This window comes from Aquarana catesbeiana, linkage group LG01 (genome assembly GCF_042186555.1).
Source record: "Aquarana catesbeiana isolate 2022-GZ linkage group LG01, ASM4218655v1, whole genome shotgun sequence".
Classification (NCBI taxonomy): domain Eukaryota; kingdom Metazoa; phylum Chordata; class Amphibia; order Anura; family Ranidae; genus Aquarana; species Aquarana catesbeiana.
This window is the reverse complement of record NC_133324.1, coordinates 888,257,451-888,279,244: the sequence shown is the minus strand read 5'-3', so window position 1 is coordinate 888,279,244 and position 21,794 is coordinate 888,257,451. Positions and strand designations below refer to the sequence as shown.

Here is a 21,794-nt window from a genome sequence, read left to right as displayed (position 1 = left end):
AAATCCACTGGCTGTAGGTGACCGAGAATAATGGTCCACAACTCTTGAAACCCCCAAAACAACGGTCTGGCTATAAAACACAGAACAATGTTTTATATTGCAGTTTTAAACTAGGAAAACTGTTTTCACATGACTCCCAGAGCCCCAGAATAATTGTGCTGACTGTAAGTGACCAACAACAATGGAATTCCTTGAAGCTGGCAGGCAAACAGCTTAATATACAGAATGAAATACATTTTTGAGAGCTCTTTTGCCTGCCAAAGGATTTGTATTTTTGTCAGTCCATTCCTTAGAAATACACAGCCCCTCGCAGAATACAATCAAGCGGATGACACCGTTTTTTCTCACAATCGGGGCCAATTTACATCTATGCATTTTAGGAACCATGTGTTGTTGCAATGCACATTACTTATGTTCACTTATTTGAATACCTTTTTTTTTTCTTAATAGCACCCAACTCTAAGGCAACGCATATATGTGTTGCAACAAAAACATTTTCATATATCTGATTTTTTTGAAACCGTGCACATGCTTTAAAATACTGCACAAATATAAATGGGGCCTTAAGAAAGTAGTGTCTTCACTCTACCACGATACCCACTGGCAGGTAATGTGGGCTCTCCCAAAAGTTACTCTCTCCTCCTATCAACTTTTTCTTTTTCAGCACCTTTGCATGAAACTTACATCATTGGCTCCCAGTCTGGCCCCCTCTTTAAACCGGGCTGCTGTACAGGGGATTATAAAAGGTCCATACCCTCTCTAATTCAAATATTTAGTAATTGCATTTAATAAAATGTATTTAATCAGTTATTAATAAATACAGAGCTGCAGTATTATGTGTCTGTTATATCTGCCTGGGGCACAGCTTTAAAATACATGATTCTTTATTTTGGGCTCCCAGAACACTAGGCTTCCAGTCAGATCACTTTAGATGACTTTTCTAATGCAATCACATTGTTTATCGTTTTCTTTTATTACAAAAATATAAAATCTTTTAGTGGATTGAGGCCAGGTGAGGGCAGAAGGCATTATCCAGAACAATGCAAACCAAAAACAACAAAAATAGTTTACATGGGGTCAGCTTACAAAGTTGAGCAAGAATTTCTGTCCGTGACAAATGGTGCTGGTGAAAGGCCACATGGCTTGTTTATCTCTTTGTGTTTTTATTTTTTTTTTATTTATTTGTTGTGCTTATTTATTTTTCAATAAGAAAAATATTGTGTTTTTTTTGTATTGTGTAAATAAATAACCTAATATTGTCTCATAATAGATACACCATTGTTTTTGTTTTTGTGACTAATTTGAAACGTGTGTCATATAACTAGGTACGAGACGGTATAAAGAATGTTATTATTTTTTGTCAATTGCTTTATTGTACTCCTACTCTAAGGTGGGGTAGATGTGTTTATCCAGATTGTCTAAATTATCGAATGTAGGCTGCAAGACTCCGAAGAAAGACTTGTTCCCAGTGTAGAGCTACAGCAGAGAAATACCTCTTCATCGCAAAAACGTTACAATAAAAACAAGACGACCGGATTCACACGTGTTATTTTTTTGCCCTTGGTGACATTACCCTACGCTTTGCTTTAATCCCTTTTAATATGGTGGCATCTTCTTCCCTGTCCTGCAGAAGCCAGCCAGCTTAGACCTATGGTCAAAATAAATATTTTTCCAAACTGCTTCCTATAAGTTCCAGTATAACTAAAGGCAAACATTTTTCTTTATATTTGGATAGAGTGCCGAGGAGTTAGAACCACTGTCGGTTGTTACAGTCTCCATTTAGGGGGATTCACTTTTTCTGAGGCCTCGTTCACACAAACGATATTAAAAACAGGTGATTGAGCTGAGGTTCCCCTACCTCCCCAACCACCCACCTAGAGGCGTTACTAGAAGCTTCAGGGCCACGGTGCAAGATACCATGAAGGACCCCCCTGACGATGCCCTTTCTATGGATCGCGGGGCTCTTTGCTTTTGGTCTGTGTTTGAGTGCCATAGACTTCAATATTACATCACAAAAGTGCAAGGAAATCACAAGCAAGTTTCATGACTTTGGGGTTGCAGCAGTGTGAACTGAGCCATACTGTCCTGCGGCTGTCTTCCCCCTCCACTGTGGTGGAATGCCAGGGCTCAGTCGCATATGCAACTTTTTGCAATCCTGGTACGCCACAGCATCCACCCATGGTCTAAAATACAGCTGGAGAGGTCTGTTCACATGCTGCAGCCATAATATTTTACTCTCTTTGCTCCGTCTCTGCTGCTACGCTGACTAAGCCACATCGTAAGCAAGGTAAGAGAGGACCACTGATATCTAATCTGAAGTAAGGGTGATTCGCCTGTGGACTCTGATGTAAGGGGGGACTCTGCTGAACACTCTGTTGTGAGGGGGGACTCTTATGGGCACTCTGATGTATAGAGGGACTCTAATGGGGAGTCTGGTGCATGGGAGGAACCTAAGATGGACTCTTATGTTAGGAGGGCTCTGATGGGAGCCATGATGTAAGTGGAGGACTTCTAAGGTGGATTTTAATGTAAAGGAGCTCCGATGAGGACCCTGATGTAAGGGGAACTCTGATGGAGCCCTTGATGTAAGGGGGCTCAGATGAGGACCCTGATGTAAGGGAGACTGTGATGTAAGAGCGGAACGTTGCTTAGTTTTCCTAAGTTCTCTAACTTTTTTTCTGAATTATATTCTGCTGTTTTCAAAAAAAGTAACATATTAATTTATTATTCTTTGATTCATAAAAAAAATTTTTTTGGCCTGCAAATAATTGTAAAATGTACGATGCGGCCCTTGTACTAAAAAGTTTGGAGACTCCTGATGTGGAACACTCCCCTTCTCTAGGTTGTCTTCCGTGAAAAGTTTATTAACATCACAGTGATAACACGGAAATATCATTGTAATTGTGCTGAGAGAAGAAGGGGTAGCCCCTGGAAGTCGCACATCTATGGTGTCCTGGAGAGGTGAATGGAGTGGCAACCTCAGCCTGGACTCTGACCAGGCCACACGCCCTGGTCGGCTGAGTCCAGGTTGTGGTTTCCACTCCATTCACCTCTCCAGGACACCATAGATGTGCGAATTCCAGGGGCTATCCCTTCTTCCCTTGAACTTTTGCAGGAGCCAGGACGGGTTCCATCCCGTCAGCACTCTAGCAGCAGTTGCAGATACATTGTCTACATACCCCCTCAGTACCAAGTCTGAGCGGCACACATACTGTACACTTCCCAGGTAACAGTTTATGTCCTGACTTGGTTTCTGTTCAAAAAAGAAGTATTTTTTTTTTAAATGTATTTATACTTACCTAGGTAGATGCAGCAACGGTCCAATGCTGCATCTGTCCCCCAGTGCCTCTAACAATGAGAACCAAGCAATCGAACACCGCCGATCGCTCGGTTCTCACAGCTCCGTGAGCAGAGAGCTGGTGACTGTCAGCTCTCTGCTCTGCCCCCTTCTCGCTCACTGGAGTGCTGAGCTGTGGAGGGGCGGGAGCGGTGGGCTCAGGCTCTCAGCGGCTCGCTGAGAGGCTGAGCCAGGTGCCAGTTGAGGGACCTGGGCAGATCTTGACTCCATGGTCATGATGACACGGAGCCTGGACCAATTCTGTAAAGTTAGGACTTCAGCCCGCTCTCTGCTGAAAACGGGTCACAGGCGCGCAAAACGAACTTCACTCCTGTGAGCCATAAGAGAAGCCCAGCCAAACGAGATTTGGCTGTACCTCTCTTTTAAGACTCACTTTTAGTTCTCAATGTGGGCCAGCCATTTTCCTTCTAAGCAGGGGGAGGCTTTCTGGTTTGGAGATCCTGTAAACTGGTCTTTTACTTGTAAGCTGTGGCAAGAAAATGGCTTCTGGTGTAATAAATGGTTTCCACATACCTGAGAACCTCCAAGCAGACATGAATATTAATAAGCTCTCTTGCTGTGTTTGATGTCTCTTCTTCCATTGATGTGTGAACAGCACTCAGTGGTAGCTGCTGAGACACCCCTGAGTCCATGCAGAGCAAAGCCACGCAGGGTTCACATAAATATTTCAAGAGTCGGGATAGAGATTAGCAGACTAACACAGGCTTTTTATAATGTAGAATCCAAATACACTTCGCATTCAAATAACTGTGAAAGAACAGGTTTATGTACACTTTACATATGGGGTCCTAGGGCCACATGTCTCATGAATATCACCCATCTTAGAAAGAGTAGCTACTGCAAATTCTCTTTATTGAAAGTTCTTACAAGGGTGTATAATGAATAAATAAAGTGCACCTGTCATTTTGTAGCAAATCATATTGTGCAAAGGCATTGGGTATAAAAAATACGTATTCTTTTTATTAATTTTTTTAAGTAGAATCAAACAAGCCCCTGTTACATTGCTAGGTGACATAATGTATATAACAAAGATGTAAATGCACAAATCAGCTAAATGGAGTAATGCGATTGAGAACAAATTTTATTGTATTGTATATTGTATATTGAACATTTTACTGAATTTTGGATAAAATACACTGTGTGTGTGTATGTATATGTGTGTGTGTGTATGTGTGTGTGTGTGTATATATTTATATATATATATATATATATATATATATATATATATATATATATATATATATATATATTCTCACAAAAGTGAGTACACCCCTCACATTTTTGTAAATATTTTATTATATCTTTTCATGTGACAACACTGAAGAAATTACACTTTGCTACAATGTAAAGTAATGAGTTTTCAGCTTGTATAACAGTGTCAATTTACTGTCCCCTCAAAATAACTCAATACACAGCCATTAATGTCTAAACCACTGGCAACAAAAGTGAGTACACCCCTAAGTGAAAATGTCCAAATTGGGCCCAAAGTGTCAATATTTTGTGTGGCCACCAATATTTTCCAGCACTGCCTTAACCCTCTTGGGCATGGAGTTCACCAGACCTTTACAGGTTGCCACTGGAGTCCTCTTCCACTTCTCCATGACGACATCACGGAGCTTGTGGATGTTAGAGACCTTGCGCTCCTCCACCTTCCATTTGAGGATGCTCTACAGATGCTCAATACGGTTTAGATCTGGAGACATGCTTAGCCAGTCCATCACCTTTACCCTCAGCTTCTTTAGCAAGGCAGTGGTCATCTTGGAGGTGTGTTTGTGGTAATTATCATGTTGGAATACTGCCCTGCGGCCCAGTCTCCAAAGGAAGGGGATCATGCTCTGCTTCAGTATGTCACAGTACATTATTATTATTATTCAGGACACTTGTCTTTGTACTCCTCACCTGGTTGCCGCCACACACACTCATCTGAACCAAATAAGGTTATCTTGGTCTCATCAGACCACAGGACATGGTTCCAGTAATCCATGTCCTTAGTCTGCTTGTCTTCAGCAAACTGTTTGCAGACTTACTTGTGCATCATCTTTTAGAAGAGGCTTCCTTCTGGCACGACAGCCATGCAGACCAATTTGATGCAGTGTGCGGCGTATGGTCTGAGCACTGATAGGCTGACCCCCCACCCCTTCAACCTCTGCAGGAATGCTGGCAGCACTATTTCACAAAGAAAAATTGGCTAATTGGGCCCAATTTGGACATTTCCACTTAGGAGTGTTGAGTTATTTTGAGAGGACAGCAAATTTACACTGTTATGGTCGGTTCACACATGGGCAACACGACTTTAACGCGACTTTGTACCGCGACTTCAACGCGGCTTCAGCGCGACTTTGGCACGACTTCGGCAAATTACGAGGCGACTTCAAGTCGCCTCCATGACGGGCGACTTCGCTGGCGGCCCCCCCCCCCACCGTACCAGGCCGCATGCCCTCAACATGGGGGGGTGCTATGGGGCATGGGGGGCGCAGTGTGCGCCCCCCCCCCAAAGCACCTTGTCCCCATGTTGATGAGGACAAGGGCCTCTTCCCGACAACCCTGGCCGTTGGTTGTCGGGGTCTGCGGGCGGGGGGCTTATCGGAATCTGGGAGCCCCCTTTAATAAGGGGGCCCCCAGATCCCGGCCCCCCACCCTATGTGAATGAGTATGGGGTACATGGTACCCCTACCCATTCACCTAGGGAAAAAAAGCGTCAATAAAACAAACAGTACACAGGTTTTTAAAATAATTTATTAGGCAGCTCCGGGATCTTCTTCCGACTTCGGGGGTCCTCTTCCGATTTCGGGGGTCTCTCCGCCGTCTCCTCCCGGTGTCCGCATCTTCTGCCGGCTCCTCCGCTATCTTCTGCAGCTCAATTGCTAGCGGTGGTCCGGACTTCTGCCTTCTTCTTTTCTTCCAGAGATGTTGACACGACGCTCTCTCCAGCTGGAATGGTCTCTGAACGCTCCGCAACGGACTTATATAGGCGGTGACCCCGCCCCCTTATGAGGTCACTGTCCCAGGGCATGCTGGGGCTGTGCCGTCATAAGGGGGCGTGGTCATCACCCGGTGACCACGCCTCCTAAAACGTCACAGACCCAGCATGCCCAGGGACTGTGACGGCATAAGGGGGCGGGGTCACCGCCTATATAAGTCCCTTGCAGAGCGCACAGAAACCATTCTGGCTGGGGAGAGCGTCGTGTCAACATCTCTGGAAGAGAAGCGGGAAGAAGATGATCCAGAGGTCCGGACCACCGCTGGCAAAAGAGCGCCAGAAGATAGCGGTGGAGCCGGCAGAAGATGCGGACAGCGGGAGAAGACGCCGGAGAGACCCCCGAAGTGGGAAGAAGATCCCGGAGCTGCCTAATAAATTATTTTAAATACCTGTGTACTGTGTTTTTTATTGACGCTTTTTTCCCTAGGTGAATGGGTAGGGGTACCATGTACCCCATACCTATTCACCTAGGGTGGGGGGCCGGGATCTGGGGGCCCCCTTATTAAAGGGGGCTCCCAGATTCTGATAAGCCCCCCGCCCGCAGACCCCGACAACCAACGGCCAGGGTTGTCGGGAAGAGGCCCTTGTCCTCATCAACATGGGGACAAGGTGCTTTGGGGTGGGGGGGGCCGCAGCGCGCCCCCCTCCCCCAAGGCACCAAACCCCCCATGTTGAGGGCATGCGGCCTGGTACGGTTCAGGAGGGGGGGGCGCTCGCTCGTCCCCACCCCCATTCCTGTCCGGCCGGGCTGCGTGCTCGGATAAGGGTCTGGTATGGATTGGGGGGGGGACCCCCCACGCCGTTTTTTCGGCGTAGGGGGTTCTCCTCAAGGTCCATACCAGACCCAAGGGCCTGGTATGCCCTTGGAGGGGGAACCCATGCCGGATTTTTATTTAAAATTTGGCGCGGAGTTCCCCTCAAGTCAGATGATCTTGACTTCCCCTGAAGTCAAGATCATCTGAGCACAAGTCGCATGCCGAAGTCGGATCATGCGAGACGGCGATCCGACTTCAATGATAGTCAATAGGCTGAAGTCGGATCAAAGTCGGATCAAAGTAGTACAGGGAGTACGCTCTGAAGTCGGAGCGACTTCAGTAGTGTCTATTAAGACGCTAGCATTAACTCCCATTGAAACTATTTCTGGAGCGACTTGGGGCGACTTGAGGGCGTACAAGTCGGATCCCAAGTCGCCCCAGTGTGAACCGAGCCTTATACAAGCTGTACACTCACTACTTTACATTGTAGCAAAGTGTCATTTCTTCAGTGTTGTCACATGAAAAGGTATAATAAAATATTTACAAACGTGTGGGATGTACTCACTTTTGTGGGATACTGTGTGTATGTATATGTATGTATGTATATATATATATATATATATATATATATATATATATATATATATATATATATATATATATATATATATGCACACACTATATTAGGCTTCGCTTAGCATTCTGTATTTTCATTACATCTGTTACTTTGGCAATTCTTGGGTGGTCAGCTTGTTTGGGGGTTTGGTATATCTGATAATTTGAGACGTTAACAGCAGAGTCTAGCACACCTAAAAATATTTTACCTACCAACCATAATAGGCAAACAGGCCTTACACATGGTAAAAAACAAACTAAAAACCTGAGATGAAATTCAGGGAAGGAATAATTGAGACTGTCTTCAGGCTCTGGCCTCAGTCCTCTTTGGTGAATGGAGACATTCTCATTAAAGTCTATTGTGATGTGTTTTATGGAAGTAAGACGATCTCACAAACCTGGAAAGAGTAACATAAAAGAAGGCATAATTAATTCAGAGGCATAAGATGGAGAGAATGAGAGGAAAGATGGCGATTATGGCAATTGTGTTAACAGTGGACAGTTGTGGCAACCTGGTATGCTCTTGTTCGTGATCATCTCATTATAGGTCCTCCAGAAGAGGTAGGTGTGGAGGTGCTTTATTGCATCCTCTGAAGCATAAGAGTAGGTAGTTTGGGATATGCTTAGCAATGTCGGCTGGAACTACATACAAACTCATTGTTGGCTTATAGTTTGCTTCTTGGGTAAGCACATTCTGCAAGCGGGTCTACAAATTAGTCTTAGTTAGATGTATTTTAGTAATTTTAAATTGGCCACCCACGTTGAAGTCTGTACAATCGCTATACAAAATTTTTTTAGATTTACCAACGACAGGGCCTACCTAAACATCTATTCAATTTCTATAGTCTTTGGTAGGCCTTTACACTATATGGTTGTTGGTAAAACTTAGAATGATCAGATAGTAATGTGGGTCCCTATGGTCTCCCTTTATTTTTTTAAGTTCTGCGCTAGATCAGTTCTGCATAATAAAAATGTTTGTGGTGAGCTTTAGTAATGTTTGTGGCAAAGATGTTACAGATCAGCTGAGTTTGTTCATAGCATATACTTTTTACTGAACCATTTGTGTTGGAAGTGGGGAAACAAAGTTGATTGACTTGGTCAATAATTAATGCTAAAGTTGACCAAGACATTAAAGGAGCTCAGTGTGCATGTCCCACTCCTGTCAAGTGCCCTGTTGATACTGGCTTTAAAGACTATACTAGGTCACAATAGCACATTTGCTAGACCTGGCCTCATGTTGCTCTGACCCAAACAGCCACAGTAGACTGTGCCAATCCATTAACTTGCATTGCTTTCCCTGACAGAACTCCCTATCTCTGATAGGCAATTTGTTGGAGCTGAGAGGAACACTTCCCAAAGAGGGCTTACCCCAGTCTGCCCATCACCAGCCAGATCTGTTAACACATTAAGGTCCCCTCCACACTATGCTATTTCTTTGTGTTATGATACTGTGCACAAATTAATGTCTCTATTTTATTTAGAATAGATGTTGCAATACGGTTCTTTTTGGCACCTACTCTACTCATGTGTTGGGGTTCCATTTAAAAAATGTTACCCGATTTTGAGCTATATTACAAAGCCACATTGATGGCGCATATCCTTGAATGGTTCCCACGACCCTTTCAAAAAGCCTCGGTCATGGTTGAACAGGATATGTCCCCCGTCGATCTAAGGGGTTTACTTTGGGGTTACAGGAGCAAATTACCGGCTTTGGCCAACTCTTCTCCTCTAACTATAGCTGTCCTCGTGCTCTGGTATAGGAGAGGACTATATGAGATTCTGTCTTCAGATCCATCTCCCTTATCACCACTTTTTGATAATCCTGCCTTTCCACAAGGTATAGGGGCTCACGCTCTAGGTTCTTTTCTCCGCACCTCCTGGCCACAAGCTCATTCCTTCATTCATGCGGACAATGGAACCCCAAATATTCCAATGGGAAACCAGGACTGGCTCACCTCCCTGCACCTCACTACCTTCACCAAACATCTTTTCGGTTCCTCTCAGATCCATCGCCCTCTGACTGAATTTGAAACACCTAAGTTCCCTTCAAGAATTACCTAGACACTTACTCTCACACATTTACAGTATAATTCAATCTCTCACACTAAATTACTTGCCCACTTACACTAGAATGTGGTCGGCAGACCTGGGAAAGACCATCTCTAGAGCGGAATGGCAAACTGCATTCCATTTCGCACACAAGTCCTCAATTTCTTGTTATTCACAAGAGAAGAATTTTAAGGTTTTGTCGAGGTGGTACAGGGACCCCGCCACTCTACGGAAAATATTCCCCTCCACTCCGTCTAATTGCTGGCGATGTTCTACTGCAACAGGATCGTACCTGCATGTCTGGTGGGAGTGTGATCGGATCCGTCCCTTCTGGAAACGGGTATCCCAGGTTTATGAAAAAAGTTATGACGATCCTTTGCAACTGACCCCTGAAATAGCCCTTCTCTCTATCCTGCCAGGATCGATAACCTCTCAAAAACGCATTCTCCTACGCTTCTTCCTGTCTGCGGCTCGCCAACTTATACCTCTTTTTTGGAAGACAACGATTATCCCCACATTAGCCCTTTGGACCTCCACTATGCATGATATCATGCATATGGAGGAGATGTTAGCGCTAGACAATGATACCTACGAGAAATTCACAATATATGATCTGTCTGGCGAAGCTTCTCCTCCTCAGACACGCTGGTTACTTTGCTCCCTGTCGCCCCGACTCCAACCTCTTCCATTGATTTGAATGCCCCCTGATTTTTCCATTTATTCTCGTAACTGATAAACTAGAGTCCTTCCTCTCTGTCCCCAGCCAGCAGCCCCCCCCCATTCTACTCCTTCCCCTTTCCTTACCCCTTTGCTTCCTCCTATCTTTTATCCTACTTCTCCCCTTTCATCTTCCCTCTTTTCATTTCACCATCTTGATGTTCGACATAATCTGTTTATGTGATCTACTACTCAATAGTTGTCAGTACTGCTGTGGGCGATAGCCATTTGGCATGCTGGTTGTCTCTTTACAGTATAATATTTTGTGTCAACTGTATTATTTTCTTTTGATTCCTCATACCAATAAAAACATTTTCAACTCTAATAAATGTTACCCCAACATTTCATATTGCTGGGATTTGCCTGTTGTATGTACTTGTGTACAGTGTCCTGTTTTCTTTGCATTGCTTCCTTTGAGTAAAATACCTGGAGATCCTGCCAGTCCCCCTGCTGCTTTCCTATTTCAAACTGACCACGCTAGACATGAAAGCACATCCATCTGGTCAGTTTTCTGGCTGTGCCTGCCTGTTCTCCAATGATCAGACTTGTGCTGACACCCTCCCCTGCACAGATCTTCACTGGAAAGTTCACTGTACTGCTTTTTCTTCTCCCCTAGCTCTCTAAGCCCCTTATGTAGCTGAAAACACAGGTCATAAGAACATTTATACACAAAAAAGAAAAAAGGTATTTATATATTTTTTATATATACACAAATGTTTTGCTTTCCATTTCTATTTTAAATTGAATGAGTTGTTTTACAAAGTAAGGGTTCACATACTGTAGGCTTTGATAGCTTAACCCATTTAAGTTGACCGTACGCAAATATGCAGCCCCACTGGACTGGGCTTTTTTTCTGTGGGGCCAAATATTTTCGTATCTCCCTCACCGAGAGCCCTGAGCCCCGTTCTAATGATCGGGACCCAGAACGGCCGATTCCGGGTCACCTGAGTGCTCTGATAGCCTCTGTTTGGCTATCACAGTGATCAGTCACTCTGAAGCCTGCCCCCCGTGTTTTCCACCTCAGTTAATGGACGAGAAAGGTATGTTGGATCATTCTCTGTCCTTGCAAAGAAAAGTGTGTGAAGGAAAAAAAAAATAATAATAATAATTAAAAAAATTAAATTAAATTAAAAAAAATATATCTATATCAAGATTTGATCTAGGTCAGTGCCATGGCTAGTGTTTGGGTCAAGGTCCGTATTTTTTTGACAGGATTTTTTTTCAATTAGTATCAGTGTCTTTATTGTTTCTGGGGGCATCCCTGGGGGCACAGGAGAATTTATTTTGGGTTGTTCTTTTGTGGTAGGTTAGGAAGGAATATACAGTTAAATTAAGAATAATTTTTAAAAATTTTTGCTAATTTGGGCCAGTTTTCCTTTGAAATAAAAAAAAAAATATCAGGAGACATCCATTACCATTTGCCACCAAAAGAAAGCCCAATTTGTCCTTAAACAAACAAGGTATAACCCACCTGGATGCACAAAGTTGTTGTGGGATGTACGGTTTTACTAACACATGTCGAAATTGCAAAATTGAGCTTAGGCATTTCAGTTTGTTTCACCCTTAGGTGCAAAGGGGTTAAATCCCTGTCCATTTGTATTTTGTATTTTTGCCACCTGTGTCACATTAGGGAGAACTCCCCTCACTTTCTGTCCTGTATGGACAACAGGAAATGAGATGAAATGTATTCAAAGTGATGAAAATCCCCACTTAGTAAGCTGTCACCAAACACATGTAGAAAGGAAACAAGTTGGCGCAATACGAAGATAGCGGTTATTCAAATACTTTATTGTCCAAGTGTGAACAAGCAGTGTGAACAAGCAGAACCCTACCTGAATCCTCCCACTCTGATGCCCAAACGTGTTTAGTAGTTGTAAAGGTCCTATTTGTCTACACCTAGACAATAACGTTTTTGATTTATCACTGCAGCCATCGGTGTGCACTCATTTTCTTTCAAGCAGTAAAAACTTGTCAGGTGTTCTAACTCCCTCCCATCTGTGTCCCATTAGGGAGATCTTCTGTTATTTCATGTATTGTAGATTCAACAGGAAGTAAGAGGATATCTTTTGAATGTAAAGGATAACCCCTCTAAGACCATTAACACAAGACCAAGTGTTTGCATTGGAAGATTTCCCCTCTACAGGCAGTCCCCGAGTTACAAACATCCGACTTACATACGACTCCTACTTACAAACAGAGGCAGACAACAGGAAGTGAGAGAAAATCTCACCCTAGGAAGGAGAAATTCACTCCTGTAAGAGTTATCATGGGAAAAAGGTGTCTCCACTGAAGCTTTATCACCAATCTTTGTTTCCACAACCCAAAATTTTCAAAATCCAATTGTCTCAGGGACAGAAAGTGAGGTGAAATCTTCTGAACAGGGGCACAGATGGCAAAACAAACGTTACAGGGGTGTTAACCCTTCCCCATGCTATCCAAAAAAATGTATTATTTTTTGGCTGGTGCTACATTTAAAAGAACAAGTCTACAGACCCTGTCTTGTTTGTAACTTGGGGACTGCCTGTTTATCTTCACTTTCCTTTATGATGACATTGGCGATTAGGGTAGTTAGAGCGAGTAAATCTTCTTAATGAGGATGCAAACAGCAGTAATCACATGACAGAGCTTCTAACCCATTCCTACTCTTTCCAAAACATAACGCAAGCACAAGACGGAGCACACATAAAGATGCCCTTTACATTTCATGCCCACAGGTACAATCATTACTTCCCACCACTATAGACGAGGTTGCTAAACTACTTGCTAACGTCCACCTTACCACCTGCCCTCTGGATCCTGTTTCCTCGCAAATGCTACGTTCACCCTCTGGCTCTATGCTACACTCTCTAATCCACATCTTCAATCTCTCCCGCTCTTCTGGCATCTTCCCCGACTCTCTAAAACATGCACTTGTCAGACCCATACTGAAAAAGCCCTCACTGGACCCATCCAATCTTAACAACCTACGCCCCATCTCCTTGCTCCCCTTCTTATCCAAACTCCTTGAACGTCTGGTTTACAACCAACTGGGCGTCCACCTTGCTGATAATAGCCTTCTTGATCCCCTTCAGTCTGGATTTCGTCCTCAACACTCCACAGAAACTGCTCTCCTAAACCTAACAAACGATCTAATAATGGCCAAAACCAGTCGACACTATTCTGTACTCCTACTCCTGGACCTTTCTGCTGCCTTTGATACGGTTGACCTCCTCCTCAAAAAACTCCACGCTTTTGGTCTCCGTAACTGTACTCTTTGCTGGTTCTCTTCCTACTTATCCATCAGCACCTTTAGCGTTTCGTACAACTCTACTTCCTCCTCTCCTCTTCCTTTCTCTGTTGGGGTCCCCCCAAGCTTCTGTTCTTGGACCTCTCCTATTTTCAATCTACACCTCCTCCCTGGGTCAGCTGATAGCCTCCCATGGCTTCCAATACCACCTCTACGCTGACGACACCCAAATCTATTTCTCTGCCGCTCAGCTCACTCCCTCTGTCTCCTCACGTATCACTAATTTACTATCACATATATCAGTCTGGATGTCACTTCCTAAAACTCAATCTATCCAAAACCTAACTTATAATTTTAACTCCCCCATATTCCCCTTTCCCTTCCCCTGATTTCTCTGTCAAAATCGATGGCACGACTATAAACCCATCCCCGCATTCCTAGGTTCTAGGTGTAGTCCTGGACTATGAACTCCCCTTGAAGCACAACGTCCAATCACTGTCCAAATCTTGCCGCCTCAACCTCCGCAACATCTCCAAAATACGCCCCTTTCTAACCAATGACCCAACAAAGCTCTTAATTCACTCCCTGGTCATCTCTTGCCTCGACTACTGAAACTCCCTTCTCATTGGCTTTACCTCTACATAGTCTATCGCCTCTTCAATCCATCATGAATGCTGCTGCCAGACTCATCCACCTTACCAATCGCTCTGTGTCTGCTACCCCTCTCTGTCAATCCCTCCACTGGCTTCTGCTCAACCAACAAATTAAATTCAAAATCCAGGACTTTTCCAAAGCCTCTCCAATCCTATGAAATGCCCTTCCCCAATCTGTCCACTTATCTCCTACTCGATTAGCTTTTAGACGATCCCTGAAAACCCTTCTCTTCAGAGAAGCCTACCCTACCCACACCTAACTATTTTCATTTTCTCCATCAGCTCACCCCCCACAGTTATTAACTTTTGTTCCAATTGGCCCTCCCTTCTAGATTGTAAGCTCTAACGAGCAGGGCCCTCTGATCCCTCCTGTATTGATTTGTATTGTAAGTGTACTGTCTGCCCTCATGTTGTAAAGCATTGCGCAAACTGTTGGAGCTATATAAATCCCGTATAATAAGATCTTAAATAAAAATGCTGTTACTTTTAATTTTCAGACTGTATCTGATGGACTAAAAAGTCCTTAGCATATATATATGTGTATTATATATATATATATATATATATATATATATATATATATATATATATACACAGTGTGTATATATATATATATATATATATATATATATATATATATATATATATATATATATATATATATATTATATTTTATCTATCTATGCTAAGGACTTTTTTAGTCCAACAGATACAGTCTGAAAATTAAAAGTAACCGCATTTTTATGTATTAAAGATCTTATTCTACTGGATTTATATTCAGCCAACAGTAATGTATATATAAAATTACACTATGCATATATAATAAAAAATATATATATATATATATATATATATTACTGTTGGCGGAATAGAAAACCTGTATAATAATCAGTCTCCAAATCTTTCAATTTTTGCCCAAAGGACCATTGTTGCAAAAAAATTACATTCTAATACTTGTGTGGGGTTAGTTCAGGCAATAATATTATGCTATTTATGATTTTTGTTTCTACCTAATTGCCTATGTTTATATTTTTCCTTTTTTAAATGCAGACCAAGCTGTCAAGCAAAAGTGACTGTTACGGGGTTGAGATAAAACTATAACACCGCCGGGGGTGCTGGAGTAGTTGCATTGTAGTTTCTTAAAATTTAAACCATGAGAATAGAATATGAGTGTTAATCCCGCTGTCACATTAAGTGGACAGATTTGTCTGCATGTAAAAGTGATTTTAATTTAAATAGCATAGCAATGATAAAATGCAAGCATACAATATATGTATATGTTTATTTTTCTTTAGGACTAGTTTACTAGAATATACAGTATGTATTTAAGAATGAAAATTGCCCATGAATGCAAAAAAAAGGTCTCGGAGTGCAATATGTGTGTCATTAGACCTATTTCTAAATATGACAGCAATGAATGACATGCAGTGATTTAAACATAAGTGAAATGTCACCTCCTAATGAGTTGTGAGATCCCAGCTTGATGGAATGAATAAACTCTGACTCTACTAATGACCTGTAATCTGTGTATGCAGTGTAGCCAATTGACAATTTCTGACTAGTCGATGTGGGCAACATCTCCATATTTGTAACAATTTTTATAAATTCGCTCTTTTAAGGGAACAACAAAAACTGATATAAAACTGGGAACCAATCAGATTCTTGGCTACATGTGAATCACAGTTCCTGATTAGCAGTTGCTTCTTTTTTTTTTGTAAATTGGCCACTCTGAGTTCCAGATTCTGAATGTTCTAAGTGTTGCTCTTATGTTTTCTGTTCTCCAGAAAGAGACTACGGCAGTGTCTGTGAGAAGCAGCCAATAGGAAGACTGCTTTTCAGACAGTATTGCGACACCAGGCGAGAGTTGAAACGGTGCATTGAGTTCTTGGATGCAGTGGTAAGCCATTTCCTACCCTTTCTCTACTCATACCTGTTTAATATGGGCTGACACAAGCCACAACATATTAATATTTCAGACAAACCATGCCCTAACCTTACTCATCTCAGAAAAATCCATCAAATGAACGTGGCTTTAATTGGATGCTTATAAGTTCCATCAACCATCATATAATTGGAAATACCCTTCATGGCGGCCTTTCACTACAAGGTCATAGCCCGCATTAAGGCCATTTAGCCCACCAAACGTATCACTCTTAAATCTATATCTCCTTGATGCATTGTTTACTGTACTTGTATATTATTTTTTCCTGTGGAAGAAACAATATATAGCTGAAGTAAAATAAGGACATTACTTTATTATATTAAGGACTAAAACATAACAATTTAAAAAGCATTTCATTTTTTAATAATAGGTATTAATGTTTCATATTCATTATATATGCATTATTCCCAGCCCGTGGCAGAGCTCTAGTATCCTTTTGAATCATTTACTAGTCTTACCTTGACTGCTTTGCTGAAAAACCTATTAAAGCTGAAATCGCACAAACATATCCTTAAGTCTGAGGAGTGGTGCATCCTACTCTCCCCACTCTTTAGAGCTCCATATGAAGTTTCATCTAAAGAGAGATGCTACTGCTGTGTTCTGCAAAACCAATTGGATGCACCCTGTATTAAATGTTTATATGTAAAATAAAGAACATTTTAATAAAGAATATGTAGCACCCCAGCAGGCTACTAGTTTTAGGTAAATTTCATTTTTGTTTAGTTTTTGGCTTTGTAACCAGGGGAGCAGCAATCATTGTTTGTCCTAAGTTCTGCTGGTGCAGGCTCAGCTGCTCTTCCCTGCATCTCACTGAGCTCTGGGATATAGTGGGTGGGAGAGCTTTGACCATGGCCTGCATATTCATGCCTCTTCAGCCAATCCCTGGTCAAGAGATTGAGTGACCAGCAGGGGGCTGAGGGGGGTATAAATAGATTGGGGCCTGGTACAGCGCTCTCTTGTTTCTGGGGACTGAGGCATCCCTGGGAGCTCAGCTGTAACAGGCAAGAATCCTTTTTGGGGGTCCCAGCTTCTGCTTGGGCGGTGGGACCTCTGGCCTTGCCTCCTGAACATATGCAGAAAGCTCATCTGAGCATCCAGGACATGGGCAATTGGGTACAGAAGCTGAATTTTCCTGCAGGTGGCAACACAGTATTCAGGGCACAGTGACTACCAGCCTCTTTGGACTTTAGGGACTTTCCTTTGCTTTACTCAGGAGAGCTTTTCACAGTACATCCAGAAATTTACACTGAGGAGTCCCTGTTTGGAATCACTTTAAAGAGAGTGGTTTTCACCCTGAAGGAGCACATCAACTTTAGAGCCCTCAACTAGAGTTTGTTTGAAGTTTTCTAGGAGTATCCCAAGGCTCACCCTCACCCTATGCCAGTTCTTTCAGCAAAATAAAACTACAAAAAGACATGTTCAGCCTGTTTTCTGACTCGAGTGACTGTGAACTACCATATGCCTGGCTGCTGTGTGCCTATCAGGGAATGGAACCTCGGACCAAACAGCCAGACCAGTCCCGAGTCTGCACTACAAATATGTATGTATGTACAATATGTACTGTATATGTTTGTATGTGTGTGTGTGTGTGTGTGTATGTATATGTGTGTGTGTGTGTGTGTGTGTATATGTATATATGTATATGTGTATGTATATATATATATATATATATATATATATATATATATATAAAATATAAAATTTATATTAACATTCATTTAAATATTAACTACACTATTGTTGAAATGAAAACAATCCCCTCTGTTTGATCATTTACATTGCAGAGATATTATCCTACTTATTTCTGCTCTGAAGAAAAGCTGTTTGTTGTGTGCAGAGTGGATATGCATGGGAGTGACTTTTTTCATTATTAAATCAGCTGATGCACTTGCAGGGTTCTAATGAGGAGAGTTGTAGCATTTGCATCCCTTTAGAAGTAATAAATCCCTCTCAACAAAAATGAAATGTTCTCTAGAAGGTCTCCAAACTGCAATCCGAGGGCTGGATGTGCCCCTTTGCTTCCTTTTATCTGGCCCTTGGGATTCCTCTGACAGATACAAGGCACTATTCCCCCTTTTGACAACAACAATGGGGTTTTGTTCCTCATTTCATACCAATGTTGGAGCATAAATTTTTACTCTGACACCAGTGATGGGGCACTATTCCTCCCGCTGACACCACTGATGGAGCACTATTCCTCCCACTGACACCAGTGATGGAGCACTATTCCTCCCACTGACACCAGTGATGGGGCACTATTCCTCCCACTGACACCAGTGATGGGGCACCATTTCTCCCATTTACATCTACAATGGGGCACTATTCCTCTTACTGACACCAACGATGGTGGCAGTATTCCTCCTTACCACAGGGTTTGTTTTGTTATGTTTTTTTACTCCTACTGATAACCAAGCCTGGGACATTTTCTACTCCCACTGGCCACAGCCCTGCCCCCTAAATCCTGAATGACAGTAAACTGGCCCCTTGATTAGAAAGTTTGGAGACCCCTGTTGTAAAGGATGCTTAAAATCTGACTTGTATCTTAGTGCAGACTTCTGGGAAAATCAGTGAGCCAATCACACAAGCAGGGATTGACATTTATGGGGAGGTTCTGTGCAACTGTGTACAGAAGGCCTCTAGAAAATTTAAAGTGGCTGCAGATTGAAAATGAAAGGTACATTTTAATGATAAATTACAATATGCCCGGTGTAGAAATTGTATTAGCTATATTATTTCTTCTTATTTGCTATGTTTTTCCCATGAAGGCAGAGTTACCCTTTAAATGTGCAGAAATGTAAAAGTAAAAAAAAAATTGAGTTGAAAGTATTATAGTTTTACTTTAACAGCAGGTGGAGTATGACTCCAATGTTGTACAGTCTGTACTTCAATGAAAACTATTCAATTAACTTCTTGTGCTATTCAGTACTTGAAAAATGTTTTGGTTAACTAATTGCCCAACATGTTAAATGGCCCTTCCTCTTCCAGGTTGAATAGCTTTTAGTGTTTTTTCCCCACTTACTATGAGCATAGGCAGTTGAGACCATGTGCCCTGGGTATTGCCCTGGGTGTTGCCATCAGTAAGCCACCCTGGACAGGAGACTGCTGCAAAGAATGGCACTCATGTCACTGCTGGAGGAGGAAGACAACCTGTGATGTCATGTCATGATGATTTCATGAAGATGCCCTAAAAAATGGTAGGGGGGTCCAGGGCCGTCTTTAATATTGATTGGACCCTGGGCAAAACTTTTCTTGGGCCCCCCCCATGCAGTTTTGCTCTCCACCTGCTCTGAGACATACAATATATAGCAGCTAGACTCAAAATCAGTTTACTGAATCAGATCAGGCAGCTATTGCGATTGGTTGCCAGAGGTTACAGTGTATCATTACCGTTCACTGACTGGTTGCTAGAGTTTACAGCACACATTATGGCTCACTGATTAGTTGCTAGAGGTTACAGTACATGATTTCTGCTTGTTGATTGGTTGCTAGAGATTACTGTGGACATTACCTCAAGGGTGGCATGATATACATATCAATTCCGCTGGCCACCCCTATTTACATATGAATGCCAGTAATTTACATGTAAACACAGGGTCTGCAGGTGAGTCATCTGTACACAACAATAGGGCAGAGCTGGGCAGGATTAGTAGCAGCACTTCACACTGAGATATTGGGACACAGCACAGGATTAAAACCTCAAGGGATGAGGGAAATTAAACCAGGATAGTTTGCAAGTATGAGATAGCTGCTTTGGGCCCCAGAACAATGACAGGGCCCAGGGCAGCTGCCCCTTTTGCCCTGCCTTAAAAACGGCCCTGGGGGGGGTCAATGAATGAAAATGGGGTGCGGAGAGGCTTGGTAAAATGGGGCTCAAAGGCAGAAAATCCATTCAATCTCCCTTTTAAATTTAAGTTCTGTTATAACTCTTACAGCAAATTCAGCAGTCTGTGCTGTTGCAGTCCAAACTGTTGTCTCAAGATGTGTTTTCATGATTTAGGAACTTGTTGTCATACTTGAATAAGTGTGACCAAGGAAATAGTGAGCTCATGAAAAGAAGGCAGTTGGTGGAACCAGTGTCCCGCATTTCACCAGGCCTTGGTTTAGCTAAGGACACCAGCAAATATAGGAATGGGAGAAATAAGTTCACTCTGTATGCTCCCGTAAAGCCTGAGAGCCAATGGGAGGGCTTAAGCGCATACAAAGTCATATTGGGTAAATTTTTTTTTCTTAATGATACAAGGAATTTCATGGTAGTGAGATCACCCACAAAAATATTTGCCCTGGGGCCCTTCAACTTATTGTTTCCCTCTGTTAAGACGCTGAGCTACATAAACATTTCATGAATGGTTATTTAATGATTCAGCATATGTTTATTAGCTTACACGAAATTGTGATTGCGCTAGTCTTAGCTGTTCTTAGCCGTTTAGGACTGGATGTTCTCCAGCAGCATGGCTTCTTTACAGAAATTTTTAGGCAATTTTTTTTTTGTTTTTCACAGATAACTGTACTGTAAATTGTCTCATTTTATTCATTGAATTGTGGCATCTACAGTATATATCACAATGCATTTGTCATCACTCAGCATGAGCATGTCAAAGTTCTTATAGATGCAACCACTGAATACTTCATCTGTTTATTCTAGAAGGTGATTCTTAACAGCCCAAGTTCAAATATTTCACTCAAATAACGTGTTGAGTGAATAAAGCATGATCTCGGGGGTCTTGTACAGTGATGGTCAACTTTTTTTGATATTGAGAGCTCAAGTACGACCCCCGACATCCCTAAAGGGCCGCACATAAAATTCAGTGAATATTCATTATCAGTGATTGCAGAAACAAAACAGAATATAGTCAAAGATCAAAGGCATGATACAATATATTAACAAACGGCAAGAAGGCGCTTTTAAAGGAGAAGTCCAGCCTGAGCTCGTTTGGCTGGGCTTCTACTATTGGTCACAGGAGTGCAATTCGTTTTGCACTCCTGTGACCGGTTTTCATCAAAGAGTGGTCTGAAGTCCGCTCTCTGCTGACGTCACAAGAATCAGTCCAGGCACCGCGTCATCACGAGAAAGTCTGGATCCGCCAGGTACCTGGACTGATGCCTGTCTCAGCCTCTCAGTGAGCCGCTGAGACGGCTTCTCCCCGCCCCTCCACAGCTCAGCGCTCCAGTTAGTGTGGAGGAGCAGAGTGGAGAACTGATGATTGATAGTCAGCAGCTCTCTGCTCAGGGATCTGTGAGAACTGAACCATCGGCGATGTGCGATCGCTCAGTTCTCAGTGCAGAGGCGGCAGGGGACAAATGCAGCATCCACCTAGGCAAGTATAAATAGGGCAAAAAAAACCCGTACTTTTCTCTTTTAAGTGCAATATTCCAACAGTTTAATAAGCATAAAGTTTAAAACTCTTACAAGATCCAGCATTTAGGCAGGCACATCAATACAATAATCCCAGCTCCTGTAACTTCACTCCAGAATGCTATGCTGACCAGCAGCTGCAGAAG

At 42.6% G+C, this 21,794-nt stretch overlaps 1 protein-coding gene across 1 annotated transcript in view; it reads left to right on the top strand.

Annotated features, from left to right (window-relative positions):
• GRK4 (G protein-coupled receptor kinase 4) overlaps positions 1 to 21,794 on the top strand; it is a 341,746-nt gene that overhangs the window by 183,214 nt on the left and 136,738 nt on the right. The window contains exon 3 of the mRNA XM_073610875.1: positions 16,138 to 16,250. Coding sequence (XP_073466976.1) covers positions 16,138 to 16,250 — 113 coding nt within the window. The remainder of the gene's footprint in view (positions 1 to 16,137; positions 16,251 to 21,794) is intronic.